Below are 18,788 nucleotides of genomic sequence, written 5' to 3'. Positions count from 1 at the left end.
TCTTTTGAGGCTGGCAAGTCTTATAGTTCGCTAAACGTTTATCGATCTGTCATATCGGCATATCATTGTCCGTTGGACGCGTTACCAGTAGGTAAACATCCTTTGGTATGTAGGCTTTTACGGGGAGTGAAATTCAAGCGTCCTCCCCGTCCTAGGTACCAATCGACTTGGGATGTCTCCCGAGTGTTGGAACTTTTTTCCTCCTGGGAGGACAATGACGTCCTCTCTCTGAAGAACTTATCTCTAAAGCTCACAACCCTTTTGTGTTTGGTGTCCATAAAAAGGGTGTCAGATGTAAAAGCTTTGGACGTATCTCGGCGCCAGTTTTCACCAGAAGGGGTACGGTTCCCTGTGGTCCGTAGAACTAAGACGAGACTTCAGTCAGTCTTCTACCCCTTTTTTCCTGATCACCCACGACTGTGTGTGGTGCGATGTCTGCAAATGTACGAGTCGCGGACTGCAGTGTTGCGATCCGTTAGTCATACTCAATTATTGATTTCCTATGTCAAGCCTCACCTTCCGGTATCCTCGGCTACTTTGGCCAGGTGGGTGAGATCAGCCATGGAAATGGCTGGAATTGATATTTCTCTTTTTGGTGCCCACTCTTCTAGAGGGGCTATGGCCACTAAAGTGGTCACTTCAGGAGGCTCGCTCTCGGACCTTCTATTGCCCGCTAATTGGTCGTCCGAGTCGACTTTTAGGCAGTTCTATTTTAGACCTCAAGAACATGTGTCTGTGTCTGTCCTCTGACGTGTCTACTCTTTGTATTCATGATCACCTTATTTAGCTTTAAATTTGCAAGATATGAGCCTCCTGTCTGATATATAAATCGAGATTTTCCTAGCTATCGTGACTAGTGTTGAGCGGCATAGGCCATATTCGAATTCGCGAATATTCGCGAATATATGGACGAATATTCGTCATATTCGCGAATATTCGCATATTCGTAATATCCTCGTTGTATTTTCGCATATGCGAATATTCGCGTTGTGCGAAAATTAACATATGCGAAATTTCGCATATGCGGAAATTCGCATATGTAAATTTTCGCATATGTGAAAATTCGCACACCGGTCTCACACAGTAGTATTAGAGCCTTCTTTACACCACACAAGCTGGAAGCAGAGAGGGATGATCACTGTGATGTGTACTGTGAAAAAAAATAAAATAAAATAAACGAATATTCGTAATTACGAATATATAGCGCTATATTCGCGAATATTCGAGAATTCGCGAATATGCGATATTCGCGAATAAAATTCGAATTGCGAATATTCGCGAGCAACACTAATCGTGAGGGAAAATATAAGTTATATGAAGACAGGAGGCGAGTATCTTCCCTCCTTGCCCATCCCTGTTATGGTGTTTTCTCTCATTTCAGGTTATTGAGGAGCGGAACTTCCGTTTTCGGGGATGAAACTGAAGAGTTCCTGAGTGACAGCCGTTCTGTTTTCTGTTCCAGTTAGAACACAGTTGGTCGAGGCCCGGTTGGCCCTGACATTCGGTTTCCGGACACGGAGTTTCGATTGCCGTTGGAGTGCTTCGCTGTGTTGTGATGCTGTGCGCTGTTCCGAAGTTCGCACGAAAGAAAGAGATCCAGACAGCCCCTTATATAGGGTCGACGACCCATGGGAGGGAGGATCCAGGGGCTGCTGGGAATTGTAGTTTAATGAAATATTTTTCTATATTAAGTATATAAAATGTTGTAGTTTTCTGCTATGGGCATTAAAAAGAAAGATTTAATGCAAGATACTCGCCTCCTGTCTTCATATAACTTATATTTTCCGTCACGATAGCTAGGAAAATCCCGATTTATATCCTGTATTATACTCCAGAGCTGTACTCACTATTCTGCTGGTGGGGTCACTGTGTACATACATTACATTACTTATCCTGTACTGATCCTGAGTTATATCCTGTATTATACTCCAGAGCTGTACTCACTATTCTGCTGGTGAGGTCACTGTGTACATACATTACATTACTTATCCTGTACTGATCCTGAGTTATATCCTGTATTATACTCCAGAGCTGTACTCACTATTCTGCTGGTGATGTCACTGTGTACATACATTACTTATCCTGTACTGATCCTGAGTTATATCCGGTATTATACCCCAGAGCTGCACTCACTATTCTGCTGGTTAGGTCACTGTGTACATACAGTACATTACTTATCCTGTACTGATCCTGAGTTATATCCTGTATTATGCTCCAGAGCTGTACTCACTATTCAGCTGGTGAGGTCACTGTGTACATACATTACATTACTTATCCTGTACTGATCCTGAGTTATATCCTGTATTATACTCCAGAGCTGTACTCACTATTCTGCTGGTCAGGTCACTGTGTACATACATTACATTACTTATCCTGTACTGATTCTGAGTTATATCCTGTATTATACTCCAGAGCTGTACTCACTATTCTGCTGGTGAGGTCACTGTGTACATACATTACATTACTTATCCTGTACTGATCCTGAGTTATATCCTGTATTATACTCCAGAGCTGTACTCACTATTCTGCTGGTGAGGTCACTGTGTACATACATTACATTACTTATCCTGTACTGATCCTGAGTTATATCCTGTATTATACCCCAGAGCTGTACTCACTATTCTGCTGGTGAGGTCACTGTGTACATACATTACATTACTTATCCTGTACTGATCCTGAGTTATATCCTGTATTATGCTCCAGAGCTGTACTCACTATTCAGCTGGTGAGGTCACTGTGTACATACATTACATTACTTATCCTGTACTGATCCTGAGTTATATCCTGTATTATACTCCAGAGCTGTACTCACTATTCTGCTGGTGAGGTCACTGTGTACATACATTACATTACTTATCCTGTACTGATTCTGAGTTATATCCTGTATTATACTCCAGAGCTGTACTCACTATTCTGCTGGTGAGGTCACTGTGTACATACATTACATTACTTATCCTGTACTGATCCTGAGTTATATCCTGTATTATACTCCAGAGCTGTACTCACTATTCTGCTGGTGAGGTCACTGTGTACATACATTACATTACTTATCCTGTACTGATCCTGAGTTATATCCTGTATTATACCCCAGAGCTGTACTCACTATTCTGCTGGTGAGGTCACTGTGTACATACATTACATTACTTATCCTGTACTGATCCTGAGTTATATCCTGTATTATACTCCAGAGCTGTACTCACTATTCTGCTGGTGAGGTCACTATGTACATACATTACTTATCCTGTACTGATCCTGAGTTATATCCTGTATTATACTCCAGAGCTGTACTCACTATTCTGCTGGTGAGGTCACTGTGTACATACATTACATTACTTATTCTGTACTGATCCTGAGTTATATCCTGTATTATACCCCAGATCTGTACTCACTATTCTGCTGATGAGATCACTGTGTACATACATTACATTACTTATCCTGTACTGATCCTGAGTTATATCCTGTAAATCTTTTATTAGAAAAATATAAATCATAACAAAACATAAACCAGCACAACTTTGCCATAACGGAAAACAACAACATGAAATAACATAAACCCAAACTTTACATTTAAATAAAAGAACAAAAATCCTGCCTAACCGGCCAGCCCAGCTTTCCTACTAGAACTAGAAATATTATAACTACACCTTTCATAGCCAAACAACACACTCATAAGAAACATAAATATAGCACTATTTCGCTTTAACTCAAAACACCCAAACTCGGGAAAAATCATACATAGAAAACACAACAAGCACTCACACTGCACACCATGTTTTTTTTTTTTAAATAATAATATTAATAATAATAATAATAACACTATACCAAACTCACACATGCACACATATATATCCATATATTAACTACATTTAACCAAGAAACCAAAAATAAATAAATAAATAAATTAAATTCAACTCAAAATACCCAAACTCGGGAAAATATCTCAGAAAACACAATACACACATGCTTACACACATCTTTACTACATACTACATATATAAACCAAAGAAAATAAATCCACAACGGGATACTAAAGAGACATTACTACAAAAACAAAACTGGTTCGACTGCCATGTCTATCTCTACTATAAATACTATATACTTGAAAAAAAATATATAAAAAAATAAATAAATAAATAAAAAAAAATTAAATAAATTTTTTTTTTAAATAATAATATAACATACATTATACATACTATATACATAACTAACTATATACACTACTATGTACAATACTATACACAAACTATATACACCTATAAATAAATAGAAAACACACCTACAAATATAAAAGAACATTCTACACTAAACTGACCCTTCACCCACACCACCCGCCCTCCTGTACATGGGTCAGAGTTTTTTCCATACAGTTCATAGTCCTCAATGTCCAGTACACAACTGACCCATGCCAGGTCCACCAAAAGAAAAGACCACCACCACCCACAAATATACCCTCCCAACCTAGAACTCCTCCCAACCAACTTAACCATAACCAGCTTTAACATACATAAGCAAACAATACAACCCACTTTAGGCCCAAGTTCGGTGCCTGTAAGCCCTTCATAACCATAGCATCTGAAAACAAAACAAAAAGCTATGGTGCACATGCATTAGCCCACCACCAGGAAGAAGGATGGCAATCCTGATACATACAAAATGTATATTCTTTCCCTAACTGCACCCTACCTCTCACCCTACCATTATCCCTAAAGATAAACTGACCCTACTATCACCCTAACCCTGTCCCTGCATCACTGTCCCTAACAAAAACAAGGGTACTCTACCCAAAAGGTCTAGTACCTAGGGCACATCAAAAGAAAACCCTCTCCATAGGAGAGAAGCCCTACTGGTACCAAGACTGCCATACTCCAAAGACCTGATCTTCCCGAGGTCACCGGTGATGTTCCTACAGACCTCCACCTCGGAGAGGACTTTGCGCTGATTAGACACTAAACACCGTGCATTCCACGTGTAGTACCTAACCACTAAGCTGACTAAAAACAAAGTGCCCCGATCTCGGCCACCCAGGTTCCTGAATGCCCCATAAGCCCACTCTGGATAGGTGAGGCCGGCAAGTTGACTCCAGCCAATGGAAGCGCCCACCCGGTTGTAGACCCTTATATTAAAGGGACAATGAAGCAGGAAATGGTCCATGCTTTCCAGCATGTCCCCGCACTCTTCTCGGGGACATCCCCGGTCATCAGATCTCCTGCACTTCAAATTGTCCCTCACATATAGCTTCCCCTGAAAGCAGCGCCAGGCCAAGTCCCAAAACTTCTGGGGGATCCTTTTCATATTTAAGAGATACAACCCCACCCTCAGATCCCGACCTGGGCAGTCCCTGAGCGCCAGAGGCTTCTGGAAGTGGGTCAACAGAACCCGTTTGTCAAGGAACTGCCTTGACTGGGTCCTGATCTCCCACACTCCCAGACCCCACCGGCGTATCGCCTTCAGAGTCGGGGTAGCGTAAGCCGGAAGATGCCCATGGGGCGTACGGAGGTCCTTCACTTGCCCTCCTGTCTCCCATTCCTGGAAGAAAGGCCGAAACCATTCCCTGCAGGAGAGTACCCACGGAGGAGCCCTCTCTTTCCAGAGGTTTGCAATGTTGGCTTTCAAGAAGGTGTTTGTTAAGAACACCACAGGGTTTACCATAGATAAACCCCCTAGTCTCCTCGTGCGGTACGTAACCTCTCTCTTGACTAGGTTCATCCTGTTCCCCCATAACAGTTGGAAAAACAGGCTGTAGATCCTAGTGTAGTAGGCATCTGGCAAGATACATACGCTGCCCAGATAGATAAACAAGGGGAGCAGGTACGATTTGATCAGGTGTACCCTTTCCCTGAGGGTCATAGACCAACCCTTCCACTGATCCACCCTATGAGTGGCATCCTGTAGCTTACCGTCCCAGTTTTTGGTGGGGTAATCATCCTGGCCGAATGTGATGCCCAGAATTTTTGCTGAGTCTTGGGGCCCTGGGAGGGTGTCCGGGAGATCAAAAGTGGGATCTCCCCCTCCCAGCCAGAGACTTTCACACTTATCCCGGTTGATCTTAGACCCGGATGCCTCCGAGTAGCGTTTCACCTCCGACATCACCACATCGACCTCCTCTCTCGAGGACACGAAAATGGTGACATCATCAGCGTACGCCACCACTCTCTGGGCGACATCCAGCTCTGCCAGACTCATCCCGACTCCCGCCAACGGCCCACAATCTACCCTCCGGACGAAGGGATCGATTGCGAACACGTATAAAAGCGGGCTCAAAGGACAACCCTGTCGGACTCCGGACCCCACCTCAAAAGAGCGGCCAGACCAACCGTTCACCAGCGGGAAACTCTCTGCCCCTGCATATAAGGTCTTAAGCCAATTAATAAAAGCACACGGTAAGCCATATCTCAGGAGGACGGACCAGAGGTACTCATGGTTCACCCGATCAAATGCTTTGGCCTGATCCAGGGACAGCAAGTACCCCTTCCAGAGACCTGCACTACTCCGCTCCACTGCCTCCCGGACACCGAGAACAGCACTTAAGGTGCTTCGGCCTGGAACAGAGCAGTGCTGGGCCCCCGAAAGGAGCCGGGGTGCAAACTTCACCAGCCAATTAAACAGTATCTTGGCCAGAAGCTTCCTGTCCGTATTGAGAAGAGCTATGGGCCTCCAATTCTCAATACGGCTGGGATCTTTACCCTTTGAGAGAAGAATCAGGGCTGACCTCCTCATTGACTTCGGCAGAGTGCCCGAGGAGAGACACTCATTGAATACCTCAGTCAAGAGGGGAGCTAAAGACTCCTTAAAGGTCTTGTACCACTCGGATGTTAATCCATCCGGACCTGGTGACTTCTTGGGGGCGAGCCCCTCGATCGCCAGTCTCACTTCCTCTTCCCTGATTTTTTCTGCCAAAACATGAAGAGAGGGGTCTACCCCTGGCTCAGGAATGGTTTCAGCCAGGAAAGCCGACATCCCGTCTCGATCTAGATCCTTCCTTCCCAAGAGGTGCGAGTAGAAGGATCTGACGACCTCCAAGATCCCTGATCTGGACCGATTCAGAGATCCCGTACTATCAATCAGTCCTGAAATGACTTTACTAATCACTGACATCTTACAGGTTCTGTAAGGGTCGGGCGAGCGGTACTTCCCGAAATCCCTCTCAAAAACCAAAGATGCGTGCCTATCGTACTGACACCTCATCAGCAAGGACTTCACTCTGGAGATATCCTCTCGGCTACCTCCAGTCGAGACGAGAAGCTCGAGTTTCCTCCTCAGACCCTGATACAGGCGGTACCTATTCAGGGACCTGAGGCTCGAGAGCTGGCGGAAGAAACCCGCAACCCGCTTCTTGAACATCTCCCACCACTCTGACTTACTACTACATAGGCCCAGTAAAGGTACCTGACTCTGAAGAAAATCCTCAAAGGACTGTCTTACCTCCGCTTCCTCCAGGAGGGACGAATTCAGCTTCCAATAACCTTTACCCATCCGAGGGGTCTCTGAAACATTCAGGGAAAACAAAATCATACAGTGATCGGAGAACTCCACCTCAACCACGGACACTGCAGAAGAGACAGCTTCCTCCTTCAAATAAAACCTGTCTATTCTAGACCTGCAGCTACCTCGATGATAGGTGAAACCCGCGTGGCCTGAGGGGCTCCGGATGTGGGCGTCCTCTAGGCGAGCTTCCCTAACTATACTATTGAGAGCTATGCTATCATAAGCCAGCCGATCATTGGAGCCTCTCCTATCTTGGGATCTCGTGACAGTATTGAAATCCCCTCCAAAGATCACCTGTCGGCTTGTAAAAAGAAAGGGCTTAATCCTCATAAAGAGATCTTTTCGTCCCCACTTGGTTTGTGGGGCGTAGATGTTAATGAGCCGGAGCTCTTGCCCCTTCATGAGGACATCTAAGATCAGGCACCTCCCCATTTCTAACTCAATAACCCGTCTGCATTCAACAGGAGCGGTAAAATGGACCGCCACCCCACTATACGGCTCAGCCGCAAGAGACCAGTGGGAGGGGCTACGCCTCCACTCTCTCCTGGCTTTTACCAGAGAGGCAAGATCTGACAACCTGGTCTCCTGCAGATACAAAATATCGGCTTCAACACGGCCGAGAAAATCAAAGGCTGCGAATCTAGCCGTATCAGACTTTATGCTGGCACAGTTAATAGATGCCAGCGTCAATGGGGTGAGTGCCGCCATCATGGGTGATTGAGTTAGATAGCCCTAACCCCCTCATTTCTGTTTTTTCTTTACCCCCTCATCCCCGGAAGAGGAGGCTTCTTTCTCTTTAAACCTTTTTTTGGACTCAGACTGGTCCATTTTTAAATCGCCATCTCCGCCTGGCTCTGGTTTGGCCCCATCCCCTGAGGAAATTGCCCCATGTGGACAGGGCCCAGTTCCCCCTGGAGGCTCCCCCACTTCAGGCACCCCATCCTTGATCCCCCCCCCTCCATGGAGGGGGAGGAGATGTCTTCAAGGACAGAGTACCGGTTAGACAGATCAATCAGAGGGGGGGCAGGTAAGCTTCCGCTTGGGACCTGGTCCGTAGCACGGGGACTAGAGGGCTCTGACCTCTTCTTTCTCCCTTTACTGCCCTTCTATTTTGGCCTCTCTTCACCCTCCTCATCCACACTTTCATAGTGGGAGGAATCGGAAAGATCGGCCTTGCTGCCCTCTTCTTTACAGATTCTCCCCATTTCCTCATCCAGCACATTCTCCTCCAGGGCCTCAGCAGTTTCAGGACTAACCTCTGGAGCAGGGCCAGAAGCTACCCCTGCCACATGGGAACTCTCCAGTTCCCTGCTCCTTCTGCGATTAGCCTCCCGCCTCAGCTTGGCGGGACTTTTCCTCTTCACTGACCCTGTTGCACCTTCACCCGCACTCGTGCCCTCCCCAGCTGAGGCAACATTACTGCTGTCTCCAGCCAAGGTGACCGTCGCACGGGCAAAGGCGCTAGGACAACGGCTGAAAGGGTGTCCTAAGACACCACACAGATGACACCTGATCTGCCTACAGGATGCGGCAAGATGACCTACCCCACCACACAGAGCACAGACCTGCACAGTACAGGCTGCGCTAAAGTGGGTGGGGCTGCCACATCTGTGACAGACCTTGGGCTGCCCCTGGTAGAAAATTTGGATTCTGTCTCTCCCAAGAAAAGCAGCTGATGGGATGTGGGCAACAGTGCTCCCCGAACGCTTCAGTTTGACGGAAAATATCCAGGCCCCAGACCAGATCCCATGTTCGTCATAGTTCTTTTTTGGCATGTCCGTCACATCACCATATCGGCTGAGCCAGGTCATGATGTCATAGCAAGATAGTGACTCGTTACGTGTCAAAACGGTCACTTTCTTGGTCAAATTCTGACGGGATATCGCCTTTACGGCAAAATCCCGCCAGCCGGGCTCGCTTTTCAGCACCTCATAGTTCGACCAGAAAAGTTCAAGACCCTCCGGCCGAACAAAGCTGATGTCAAACTCAGAAGTTGCGTAGGGGTGGATCAGGGCAAAGATGTCACTTGCCCTGAATTCCATTTGGAGGAGGAGCTCAACCACCTTACCCCGAGGCGGACACACATCTTCGCCCCTCCACACTAAACGGACCACATTCCTACGGCCACTTTCCTGCCCGGATGTCGGGAGGGACCAGAACACCTCGCCATTATGTTCTCGGAATGCGCCTAAGCCATGTCTTTCTATCCAAAAAGACAGGTCAACCTCACCCCTCCCCTCTACATGGATTGACCTGTCTCCCCTACGTAGAGCCTCCAGGAGGCGCTGTTGTAAGTGACCCCCAGAGCCAGACGGAGATGGGGATCCCCCGGCAGTGACGCTGGCATAGCTTCTGGGAGAAGCAGCCACTACCGGGGGGGCAGTCGAACCAGAACCTGATCCAGACCCCAAACCAGCACCCTTATTCTTAACAGAGGTGTCTGCCACCAATCCTCTCTCTGGCATTCCACTACCACCCCTCTCTTGCGCTCCACTACCACCCCTTTCTTGCGCTCCACTACCACCCCTTTCTTGCGCTCCACTACCACCCCTTTCTTGCGCTCCACTTGCACCCCTCTCTTGCGCTCCACTACCACCCCTCTCTTGCACCCCTCTCGTGCACTCCACTTGCACCCTTCTCTTGCACCCCACAAGTTCCTCCCTCATCCACACTGCTACCACAACTCCTCCCATGCACACTATAACTCAAATTCTGCACCATTTTTAGTCACATTTTTTCCCTCACTTTCACTCTTGCCTACACTGTCCCTTGATGTATTAGAGGCCGGGCTGGCTTGGTCTATAGCTCCGTGTACAAGGGTTGCTGGCTTAAGGATCAGCGCTGCACAGCTCCTCCGTTCAGTCTTCTGGGGCACGGACACAGGCTCCGCCCCCTCGCACAGCGCCATAGATTTTGGCGGGAGCTGTCCCACCGGATGCACTCCCGCCCCGCTTACTGCAGCTGACGGGCGCAGAACCTCCCCCTTCACAGGGGAGAGTCCCGACGCGCCAGAACTGGTACCAACTGTGTAACCTAGGGGACCGCCCCCTGAACCAACAAGGTCCGGCACCAGGACCTATACTGCCAGCTTCAATCGGGGGACCGCCCCCCAAATTGGTAAATCTGCCGCTATTTTCTGGTGCCTGGACACCCTCCCCCCTCACAGGAGGGTGCCCTTTTTTTTCTATAGCACCCGCGGCCATTTTGGGTGCACTACTGTATCCCCCATGCTGGCCCCGCTCCACTACAGAAATGGGGTCTGGCAGATTGGGGGACCCAGCACCCTGAACCGACTTTTCAGCCGACCCAGGCTGTTGGAAGGGAGCAAAGACAAACTTCACTGCCTGTGTCTTCTTCCTCTTCTTGCCCTTCGCTTTTTTCTTCTCCTCTGGGCCCAAATCATCCCCCAAAGAAAAATTTTCTAGACGAGTGGGGGACTCCTGCATAACAATTGCCTGCAGGAGACCCCCATCTGCCAAGCCGCTGCAATCACTACAGTCACTGCCATCCTCATCATCCTCACTGGAGGGAGGTAAGGCCACCTGAGCCGGGTTTATGTAGTCCTCACTGAGGGTAAGTGGGGGTCTGGGGTAACAGTGGTGGTACAAACAGAACCCGTGTCCATATCCCCCTCACTCACATCCCCCTCCTCACCTTCCTCCATCTCCTCCTCCTCCTCACTCTCATCTTGGTGACTTTCTTTTTCTGCACCTCTGGAGACCCCCTTTTTGGGGAACCTCTCTTCATTTAGAATCTTCTCACTGAAGAAGCCGGCTCCAGCCACAATGTCTGCTCTCAGCTGCACAATCTCCTCCACCTCTTTCTTTAGTGCTCTCACCTTTGCAGTGAACGCTGCTCTCTTGCCCTTGGCTGCTGTATCCGCCTGGTAAGTTGTAAACTTTATGTCTTCTCTAAGACCACGAAGCTGTTTCCCAAGCCGTTCATATTGGGCCATCTTTGCCTGGATTCTAGATCCGAAAGTCTCCAGGGATTCCCTTGGCCCCTTGACCCCCCATTGCTGGGGTTCTGAGGAGCTCGAGGTAGAAGCCTTCACTCCACTCCTCTGCCTGGATGAGTTTCTTTTCCCAGAGGAACTTTTGCTGGAAGCCTTGCAGCTCCCAGCTGGGGATGGGGGAGGGGGCCCCACATGGCGATGGGCCCTGGTGGATCGTCTCACCCCATCCTGGCTGCTGGCCGTCACATTTTCCTTTGCACCCCCCGCCGGCCGGGTACGGGGCGTGCAAGATGAAGCCTCCTGGGGCTCCATAGCAGGAAAACCCTCTACCCAGGTATCTGCCACACACCTGGGGAGGGGCGGATGGAAATCACTGCTTCACTGGAAGAGTCTGGAAGTAACAGGAGCTCAGACACACCCAACCTCTCTCCAGAGCTGTACTCACTATTCTGCTGGTGAGATCACTGTGTACATACATTACATTACTTATCCTGTACTGATCCTGATTATATACTGTATTATACCCCAGAGCTGTACTCACTATTCTGCTGGTGAGATCACTGTGTACATACATTACATTACTTATCCTGTACTGATCCTGAGTTATATCCTGTATTATACTCCAGAGCTGTACTCACTATTCTGCTGGTGAGATCACTGTGTACATACATTACTTATCCTGTACTGATCCTGAGTTATATCCTGTATTATACTCCAGAGCTGTACTCACTATTCTGCTGGTGAGGTCACTGTGTACATACATTACATTACTTATCCTGTACTCATCCTGAGTTATATCCTGTATTATACTCCAGAGCTGTACTCACTATTCTGCTGGTGAGGTCACTGTGTACATACATTACATTACTTATCCTGTACTGATCCTGAGTTATATCCTGTATTATACCCCAGAGCTGTACTCTCTATTCTGCTGGTGAGATCACTGTGTACATACATTACATTACTTATCCTGTACTGATCCCTGTATTATACTCCAGAGCTGTACTCACTATTCTGCTGGTGAGATCACTGTGTACATACATTACATTACTTATCCTGTACTGATCCTGAGTTATATCCTGTATTATACTCCAGAGCTGTACTCACTATTCTGCTGGTGAGATCACTGTGTACATACATTACTTATCCTGTACTGATCCTGAGTTATATCCTGTATTATACTCCAGAGCTGTACTCACTATTCTGCTGGTGAGGTCACTGTGTACATACATTACATTACTTATCCTGTACTGATCCTGAGTTATATCCTGTATTATACTCCAGAGCTGTACTCACTATTCTGCTGGTGAGGTCACTGTGTACATACATTACATTACTTATCCTGTACTGATCCTGAGTTATATCCTGTATTATTCTCCAGAGCTGTACTCACTATTCTGCTGGTGAGGTCACTGTGTACATACATCCACCACTTACCTGGCACACAGAGGCCAATAATGAGGCCGATTACAACCACAAGGAGAAGGAATATTATGAATAGGAGTCTGTGTATAAAGAGAGAGACATTATAAGTCAGGTTATTCCCTAAAACAATGATCAGGAGATGTAACGAGTGTCTGATCTCTAGGGGCCCCGTGTGTCCTGTATGAGCGGTGATCAGTCATTGGTATTTAGGAGAGAGACGGCCTAAGTCCCTGACTGCAGGTTGTGTTAATATAAACAAGTTTAGTATCTACAGATATTTTTCATCCTGTGCCGGAAAAAGAACCCAGAGCAGGATTGGAAGATGATCGTATCACATTGTTGGATTTATTTTTGTTGGTCATTAAAAGATATAACCTTAACCCCTTAAGGACCACCGATTTTTTTATTCTTGCATTGTTTTTTGCCTTACCTTCTAAAAATCATAAAGTTTTCAATTTCCCTCCTACAGACCCATATAAGGGCTTTCTTTTTGTGCCAGAAATAATACTTTGTAACGACATCAATAATTTCACCACAAACCTGGGGGCTTCTGTTTCTATGCAGTGCACTTGCAGTGCAGGGAAGACTGAGCTCACCCAGAACCCCTTTTCCCTGCCTACTTGCATAACCGCCCTAAGGAGAAGTTCTACAACTGGGTGATGGTCCCTCTACTGGACTATAATGTAAGGGGTTTGATAAATTAAAACAATAAATGGAACTGCACAATGGTCAGGGAGACCAGGTTGGTAATCTAAATCAAAGGGTTAAAGGGGTACTCCAGCCCTAAGACATCTTATCCCCTATCCAAAGGATAGGGGATAAGATGTCTGACCAAGGGGGTCCCACTGCTGGAGACCCCTGCAATCTTGCATTTGGCACCCACCTCTTTGAGCTGCATGCCGCACTGCCAGCTCACAAACTGCTGGGTTATGACTCCGCCCCATGTGATGTCACTTCCCTCCCCCGCTATGCAAGTCTATGGGAGGGGGAGGGACAACCACGGGGCCGGAGTATTGTGACATCACGACTCTGCCCCGGTGTGACATCATGTCCCGCCCCCACTATGCAAGTCTATGTGAGGGGGCGTGACAGCCACGGGGCTGGAGTATCGTGACATCATGACTCCGCCCCGTGTGACATCACGTCCTGCCCCCGTTATGCAAGTCTATGGGAGGAGGCATGACGGCCACGGGGCTGGAGTATCGTGACATCACGACTCCGCCCCATGTGACGTCACGTCCCGCCCCCGCTAAGCAAGTCTATGGGAGGGGGCGGGACAACCACGGGGCCGGAGTATTGTGACATCACGACTCTGCCCCGGTGTGACATCATGTCCCGCCCCCACTATGCAAGTCTATGTGAGGGGGCGTGACGGCCACGGGGCTGGAGTATCGTGACATCATGACTCCGCCCCGTGTGACGTCACGTCCTGCCCCCGTTATGCAAGTCTATGGGAGGAGGCATGACGGCCACGGGGCTGGAGTATCGTGACATCACGACTCCGCCCCATGTGATGTCACATCCTGCCCCCGCTATGCAAGTCTATGGGAGGACGCATGACGGCCACGGGGCTGGAGTATCGTGACATCACGACTCCGCCCCATGTGACGTCACGTCCCGCCCCCGCTAAGCAAGTCTATCGGAGGGGGCGGGACAACCCCGGGGTAGGAGTATTGTGACATCACGACTCCGCCCCGGTGTGACATCATGTCCCGCCCCCACTATGCAAGTCTATGTGAGGGGGCGTGACGGCCACGGGGCTGGAGTATCGTGACATCATGACTCCGCCCCGTGTGACATCACGTCCTGCCCCCGTTATGCAAGTCTATGGGAGGAGGCATGACGGCCATGGGGCTGGAGTATCGTGACATCACGACTCCGCCCCATGTGACATCATGTCCCGCCCCCGCTATTCAAGTCTATGGGAGGAGGCATGATGGCCACGGGGGTGGAGTATCGTGACATCACGACACCGCCCCATGTGACGTCGCGTCCCGGCCCCGCTATGCAAGTCTATGGGAGGAGGCATGATGGCCACGGGGCTGGAGTATCGCGACATCACGACACCGCCCCATGTGACGTCGCGTCCCGCCCCCGCTATGCAAGTCTATGGGAGGGGGCGTGACGCCCCCTCCCATAGACTTGTATAGCGGGGGGCGGTGTCGTGACGTCACCCGTGGTCGGCACCCGGCAGTTAGTAAGCTGGCAGCGTGGCGCACAGCTCAAAGAGGTGGGTGCCAAATGCAAGATTGCGGGGGTCCCCAGTGGCGGGATAAGATGTCTTAGGGCAGGGGTACCCCTTTAGCAATATAACAAACATACAGGGAACCAGCTCTATATACAACGGCAGGAAAGAAAAGTAGCAACAAGCAGATATATTAGGGAAATAAGCAGCAGGATTTTAGGATAGTGACAGCAGCCTAAGAACCGAAGCAAAAAGATCGGATAAAATCCACCATAAGTTCAGGCAGAACACAAGACTAAGCTAAAAACTAGTAAAACGGCTTCAAAACTACAAAGCCAATAACACATCTCAGTAACCAGTCTAAACCCACACCTACAGGACTCAAACCGGATTCAACTGCATCAGAACTTTTTGTCATCACTGGGTGAATCTGGTTGCGGAGCAAATACAGTGAAAGTCCGGCCGACTGCAGATAGAGACTACTTTGTGATCATTAACCCCTTCCCGCAGAATGTCATATATAAACGCCGGGTTGTGCAGTGCGTTCGCGCATCCTGGCGTTTATAAATGACATTCAGTTAACCCGGCGATGCGCAGCATCGCACGGGTTAACTGGCAGAAGTCCCGCTGTTTCCAGCAGGGGACAACTTCTGCTTCCCATCCATTGATGGTCCTGGTCAGCGATCACTGTGATTGGTCCCTGTGGACCAATCACAGTGATCTGGGGTGAAAGTTCAGATCCCCCGCACTGCCCGCCCCTGGAAGTCGGGCAGAACGGGGGACAATGGCTGCGGGGGCTCACGGGGACCTGCGGCATAGGGGGGGAACATCAGGGGACCGGCGGCCTTACCTGGCGGGACCGAGGAGCAGCGGCAGGACCGGCCACGTGGACGAGCAGCGACGGGACCGGCAGGTAAGTATATGGTCCTCAGAAGCAGCAGTGAAGATCTTCACTGCTGCTTCTAGGAGTCTGAAAACTACAACTCCCAGCATGCCTAGACAGCCTTTGGCTGTCTGGGCATGCTGCGAGTTGTAGTTTTGCAACAGCTGGAGACACACTGGTTGGGAAACATTGTTTCTAACTCAGTGTTTCCTAACCTGTGTGCCTCCAGCTGTTGCAAAACTATAACTCCCAGCATGCACTAACAGACCATGCATGCTGGGAGTTGTAGTTTTGCAACATCTGGAGGGCCCCAGTTTGGAGACCATTGTATAATGGTCTCCAATCTGTGCTCTTCCAGCTGTTGCAAAACTACAACTCCCAGTATGCACTGACTGTCCAGGCATGCTGGTAGTTTTAGTTCAGCAACATTTGGCCCTTCAGATGTTGCCGAACTACAACTCCCAGCATGCCCTTCAGCAGTCTGGGCATGCTGGGAGTTGTAGTTTTGCAACAACTGGAGACACACTGGTTGGGAAACAATGTCTGTTTCTAACTCAGTGTTTCCTAACCTGTGTGCCTCCAGCTGTTGCAAAACTATAACTCCCAGCATGCACTAACAGACCATGCATGCTGGGAGTTGTGGTTTTGCAACAGCTGGTGCACCCCCCCCCCCCCCCCCCCCCCTGTGAATGTACAGGGTACATTCACATGGGCGAGGCTTTTACAGTGGGTTTCTCACATCTTGAGATACAGCAAATTTTGCGCCGGGAAACTCGCTGTAATCCCCCGCCCATGTGACTGTACCCTAAAAACACTACACTACACCTACACAAAATAAAATAAAAAGTTAAAAACACTACATATACACATACCCCTACACAGCCCCCCTCCCCCAATAAGAACGTCCGGTACGCCACTGTTTCCAAAGCAGAGCCTCCAGCTGTTGAAAAACAACAACTCCCAGTATTGTCGGACAGCCATTGACTGTCCACGCATGCTGGGAGTTTTGCAACAGCTGGAGGCACCCTATTTGGGAATCACTGGCGTAGAATACCCCTATGTCCACCCCTATGCAAATCCCTAATTTAGGCCTCAAATGCGCATGGCGCTCTCTCACTTTGGAGCCCTGTCGTATTTCAAGGCAACATTTTAGGGCCACATATGGGGTATCGCCGTACTCGGGAGAAATTGCGTTACAAGGTTTGGGGGGCTTTTTCTTCTTTAACCCTTCATGAAAAGGAAATGTTGGGGTCTACACCAGAATGTTAGTGTAAATTTTTTTTATTTTTTACACTAACATGCTGATGTTGCCCTATACTTTACATTTTCACAAGAGGTAAAAGGGAAAAAAGCCCCCCAAAATTTGTAACGCAATTACTCCCGACTACAGAGATACCCCATATGTGGGCGCAAAGTGATCTGGGGGCGCACAACAAGGCCCAGAAGGGAGAGCGCACCATGTACATTTGAGGTGATTTGCACAGGGGTGGCTGATTGTTACAGCGGTTTTGACAAACGCAAAAAAAACAAAACCCCACATGTGACCCCATTTCGGAAATGACACCCCTCACGGAATGTAATACGGATCTTTGGAACAGTGGTCCATGAAAATGAAAACTTGTACAGCCCACTGTTCCAAAGATCTGTCAGACACCAGTGGGGGGCAAATGCTCACTGTACACCTTGTTACGTTCCTCAAGGGGTCTCGTTTCCAAAATGGTATGCCATGTGTTTTTTTTTTTTTGCTGTTCTGGCACCATAGGGGCTTCCTAAATGCGACATGCCCCCCGAGCAAAATTTGCTCTCAAAAAGCCAAATATGACTCCTTCTCTTCTGAGCATTGTAGTTCGCCCATAGTGCACTTCAGGTCAATTTATGGGATACCTCCATACTCAGAAGAGAAGGGGTTACAAATATTGGGGGGTAGGGGGGCGGAGCCTGACCGCTGAGCTGGATGGCCGCATGAACGCGCTGCTCTCCACAGCCTAAGTCCTAAGCTGACCTACACGGCTCACAAATACCTGCCAAAATGGGCAAACATGATGACACAAAGTCCGGTACCACTCCTGGACCGACCAAGACCCGAAATAATCAATCGGACATGGCCGCATTTCTGAAAAGAAAACCGGAGCAGAGCCCGGCAAGGCCCTACAAGATGGCGCCGACCGCCGCACTTGTTAGCGATGCTGAGAAAGAGGACGGGTCCGATAGGGAAAGCCTCCCAGGGACCCTCAACGACTCTGGTGGAGAAGACACGCGACTGTCGGTCACTAAGGCCCTCATAAGGAAGACGGTGCAACAAGCAGTGACTAAAGCCATACAAGCAGCAATGGCGCCGCTACTACAGGAACTCGTGGAGATCAAGACAGATGTGAAACAGGTGGGCTATCGCACCGAACACCTAGAAAATGTACTCACCGACACTGTCTCTTTCTGCGACTCTGCTTCTCACCACCTAAGGGCACAAGAAACCCAGCTTAATAGGGCACTCTTGCTCCTTGAAGATCAGGAGAATCGCAGCAGGCGCCGGAATATCAGAATAAAAGGGGTTCCGGAGACGTTCGCGGCGGACTCCCTACCAGCAGTGACCCTCCAGATTTTCGCATCCTTGCTGGGGAGCGAGAGGGCCGAAGAGGTGATCATAGAGAGAGTACATAGAGCGCTGAGGCCTAAACCGAAACCGTCCGAACCACCCAGAGATGTCATATGCGGCCTTCTTAGCTACCTGGATACGGCTGCGATCCTGAAGGCAAACAGAGAAGCCGACTCCATACTCCACGAGGGTGTGGCGGTGAAATTATTTCAGGACATTGCACCATCTACACTGGCTAAACGCCGACTACTGAACCCCCTGC

General features: G+C 48.8%; 1 protein-coding gene across 1 annotated transcript in view; it reads right to left on the bottom strand.

The window, feature by feature from the left end:
- Positions 1 to 18,788, bottom strand: part of LOC130344686 (V-set domain-containing T-cell activation inhibitor 1-like) — a 106,735-nt gene that overhangs the window by 75,882 nt on the left and 12,065 nt on the right. Inside the window, exon 3 of the mRNA XM_056554466.1 lies at positions 12,878 to 12,945. Coding sequence (XP_056410441.1) covers positions 12,878 to 12,945 — 68 coding nt within the window. The remainder of the gene's footprint in view (positions 1 to 12,877; positions 12,946 to 18,788) is intronic.

This window comes from Hyla sarda, unplaced genomic scaffold (genome assembly GCF_029499605.1).
Source record: "Hyla sarda isolate aHylSar1 unplaced genomic scaffold, aHylSar1.hap1 scaffold_73, whole genome shotgun sequence".
In the NCBI taxonomy this organism is placed as follows: domain Eukaryota; kingdom Metazoa; phylum Chordata; class Amphibia; order Anura; family Hylidae; genus Hyla; species Hyla sarda.
This window is presented reverse-complemented; position numbering and strand designations above follow the sequence as displayed.